This window comes from Lathyrus oleraceus, chromosome 5, assembly GCF_024323335.1.
Source record: "Lathyrus oleraceus cultivar Zhongwan6 chromosome 5, CAAS_Psat_ZW6_1.0, whole genome shotgun sequence".
NCBI lineage: Eukaryota > Viridiplantae > Streptophyta > Magnoliopsida > Fabales > Fabaceae > Lathyrus > Lathyrus oleraceus.
The window spans coordinates 367170483-367174279 of NC_066583.1; the positions used below are offsets into that span (position 1 = coordinate 367170483).

At 35.0% G+C, this 3797-nt stretch overlaps 1 protein-coding gene across 1 annotated transcript; it reads right to left on the reverse strand.

Annotated features, from left to right (window-relative positions):
• Window positions 1-358: 358 nt before the first annotated feature.
• LOC127084761 (ATP-dependent Clp protease proteolytic subunit-related protein 2, chloroplastic) lies at window positions 359-1697 on the reverse strand. The gene is made up of 6 exons (XM_051025265.1): window positions 1610-1697; window positions 1477-1520; window positions 1321-1399; window positions 1068-1188; window positions 630-767; window positions 359-517 (listed from the first exon to the last, which is right to left on the reverse strand). Exons 1-6 carry the CDS (start codon window positions 1663-1665, stop codon window positions 374-376), a joined length of 582 nt encoding a protein of 193 aa, XP_050881222.1. The 5' UTR covers window positions 1666-1697; the 3' UTR covers window positions 359-373.
• Window positions 1698-3797: the final 2100 nt, after the last annotated feature.

Sequence of the window (3797 nt, forward strand, 5' to 3'; positions counted from 1 at the left end):
ACCGTGATTGGAATCTCTATTTGATTCATATTAATGATTTCCCTCATTACAAAGTATCCGCAATCGATACCGTTGCGCTGTAGAGGACACTACATAGAAAAATAAATAAGAATGTATAGTTATCTTTTCTTATCAAGTAGCATCACTATTATAAGCAAAATTGTGAAAATTAAAGTACCTGCACTTTTATTTGTGTATAGTACAAAAAGATTACTTCTGTAGGTAAGTACCAAGTCCATTCAACATGTCATCTCTAATTATATTAAGAAAGTAAATCTCTAACTATACAACTCCTTAACAAAGATAATCTTTAATTATATTAAGAACGCAAAATCTCTAACCATAAATCACCGTACTATGACAAGCTAAACTTCTAAAAGACAGTAGGATAATACAACACCTTTTGTCCAGCTGCAAGAAGAAATGATGCCATATTATAAGCTTGGCCCACACAATGAGTGGCTATAGGAGTCTCCAAGCTCTGCATGGTATCATAGAGAGCCAAGCATGGTGTAAGCTGCAAATGATGAAATTTTAAGCAAGTTAAATACCTGATAGTCAAAAGGAACATGAAGAAAGAAACAAAAGGATGTAATTATTGATCTCCTAACACTAGAATCATTACTTACCTCCCCACCAGGACCATTAATGTACAAATAGAGAAACCTGGTGTTATCTATACTGTCAAGATACAGCAAAGTTGCCAATATTTGATTACTAAATTCTTCATTTATCTCTTGTGCAATGAAGACAACACGTTCTCGATACTGCATCAAATAATGCACAAGTTCTTTTTAGAAATTAACTTAATGAAAAAGAATTCGATGTTTATATGAGATCCATGACTGTATGACAAAGTAAACCAATATCACTTAGATAGGTAGTCTATTATCTTTGAAAAAATGTGTTTGTGTCCGTGTCCGTGTCCATGTCAGAAACCGATTTTTCAAGTTATTACTTGTGTCAACATGGCTTGAGTGTAGTGTTGGTGACGTATTTTCGGTGTCCATGTTTCATAGTCTATGACTATTGCCTAATGATAAATATATTCAGATATAACAACTTACAAGGGCATTCCATAAATCAATCCATTGCCAAGAATCTTCACCAGGTGTTTTATAGCGTACTCTAGGAGTTCCAATGGGCATCATTAGAAATTGTGCCCTAACTGGCTTCTGGTTAGCATACCTGAAAACATGAAAAATTTGACACCGTTTGCATCAATCTTTTTATACAATGAAATATAACTTTTGTAAAAACCCTTCTAGTGTATTTTGGCGTAAAAACAGTGTTTTCAGATTTAGGGTATCTGAGAATTACCGGAAACTGAGAACTTTGTTAACTTTACCGAAAAACTGAGCATTTACGCTAGATGAAACGGAAGACGCTCCAAAAGAACCTGCAATTGAAAATAGTGAGCGAAAAATGAAAGAAAGGGGTGAAAATTGAATAAGAAAAAGAAAGAAATGGGCGCACGTGAAGATTGGAGTTTCAATCCAGAGTAGATTTTAGTGGAAACACTGCAATGGAAAAAGCGAAAACACGGTGAGAATTAGTTGAAATTGAATTGAATAATTTACAGGAAGGGATAGAAGAGGGAGATTTTGACCTAGGTGGAGAACAAACACGAGGGGTTGAAACGGCGACGTAAGGTGAAACCGCCATGTTGAAGTGAACGACGAGGTAGCGGATAGGGAAATGAAAGTTGAGCTGTGTTTCAAAACTTCAACAAGGAGTAAAAAGTATTCCTATTTGTTTTTTATAATAATAAATTTAATCATGTAAGATAATTTAATTAGAGATTAAAGATAATGTCGATTAAATTAAATTAGTTTTATATTATCATATAATAGAATATCATCAATAAAATTATAATATTTTATTATACCATATTAATATTTTAAAATTATTTTTTTATTTTATAGAATATTTGGTAATTTTTGGTACATATTTTTTACCATGACCTATGAGAGCGCTTTTACCATGAAAGCGCTTTCATAGATGTGAGACCGAGACCTATAAGAGCGCTTTTACCTTAAAAGCGCTTTCATAAGTCTGAAACCCATGAGACCTATAAGAGCGCTTTTACCTTAAAAGCGCTTTCATAAGTGTGAAACCCATGAGACCTATAAGAGCGCTTTTACCTTAAAAGCGCTTTCATAAGTGTGAAACTCATAGATGTGAGACTGAGACCTATAAGAGCGCTTTTACCTTAAAAGCGCTTTCATAAGTGTGAAACCCATGAGACCTATAAGAGCGCTTTTACCTTAAAAGCGCTTTCATAAGTGTGAAACTCATAGATGTGAGACTGAGACCTATAAGAGCGCTTTTACCTTAAAAGCGCTTTCATAAGTGTGAAACCCATGAGACCTATAAGAGCGCTTTTACCTTAAAAGCGCTTTCATAAGTGTGAAACTCATAGATGTGAGACTGAGACCTATAAGAGCGCTTTTACCTTAAAAGCGCTTTCATAAGTGGAGACCTATAAGAGCGCTTTTACCTTAAAAGCGCTTTCTTTACATAGGCGAATTTTTTTTCAAGCTATTACAGCGCTTTTTTTAAAAAGCGCTTTCTTTTTGGTGCTGCCAAAAGCACTTTTTGGCGTAGTGAGATATGATCTGTTTAATGGAGGTGTGACAATGTGTGTCACACCTTTGCTTGCTTGACTTGTGGATTTTATTTGCCATGCCAATTCAATGCCAAATGATGTGAATTTTTGCATGATGCTACTTATGGATGTTAGGATTGCTTGTAAAAGTTTGTGGAATTGTTGGATGTAATTTGGATTTGTTTGAGATTTTCTTTGCTGATTGGTCATTTGTGGACTTTTGGATAGTCATGAACTTAGATGATTTGTGAAATTCTTGATGTTTATCATATGAACTTGAAATTTTGCACATTGATTCCAGACACTTTGATGTTTATCTTGGCTTTGGTTTGAGGCATTTATCATGTGTAGATTCTGTTTTAGGCCTGTGTAAAGTTGATGCATGAAATTGTGCCCTAATTGAGCTTGTTTGTGCTTACCTTGCCTTATAGAACTTAATTGCCTTGCTTCCACTTGTCCAAATGACTTGAACTTTGGTATGATGATCATTTGATGTGTGCTGTTTAGCCATGATTTTTCTGGAGATTTATTGAATTATGTTTGAGTTACTTTGGATTGATTCATTCTGTTTGGTTCAATGAGCTTTGAACTTGCATGCTTTACCATATTTGGATTGTGAAATAATTTTGGTGCATGATATGAACATGGGACCAATTGGATGATGTTCTAATTTGATTGAACTTGATTTATGCCAATTTTCATGTTCTGTTTTGAATCATTTCTCCCTCTTTGACCCTAGGCCTTGTCCTAGGGGTTTGCTTATGTTTGAGTTGTGTTTTCAGGACAAAGAGCATATGGCTATGAGGGAAATGATTCACTTGCTTGAGTTGACTAATTAGTCAATGTTGAACTAATCTTGATTTTGTTTTGTAGGTGGCTTCTAATTCATTTGAGTTGAGCTTGAGCTTTGCCTTGATGCATAGCTTGCTTGTCTATTTGCTTGTGTACAGTTAACTGTTGACTTTTAGTTTGTCTGTTTGACTTTTTGGGTTGTGTACTGACTGAGTTAGATTGTTTTCAGGTACATTAGTTGCTATAGTTCTTTTGAACTTGCTTTTGCTGTTGCATGGTTGCTTAACCAATTGAGGTATAACTCACTGACTTCATGTAGTCTAACCCGATTCCAGTTGGCTTGCTTTTGCAGCCTAACCCTTGTGTGAGCCCACTTTGTGTGTATATAGTGTGTGCT

What these genes read in the sequence shown, in the direction of transcription:
- LOC127084761 (XM_051025265.1), bottom strand. Translation starts at nt 1,665, where the DNA reads ATGGCGGTTTCACCTTACGTCGCCGTTTCAACCCCTCGTGTTTGTTCT. An exon ending in CGTGTTTGTTCTCCACCTAG is followed by an intron (nt 1,521 to 1,609) that starts GTCAAAATCTCC and finishes TTTCCATTGCAG; the next exon opens with TGTTTCCACTAAAATCTACT. An exon ending in TTGATTTATGGAATGCCCTT is followed by an intron (nt 768 to 1,067) that starts GTAAGTTGTTAT and finishes TATTTGATGCAG; the next exon opens with TATCGAGAACGTGTTGTCTT.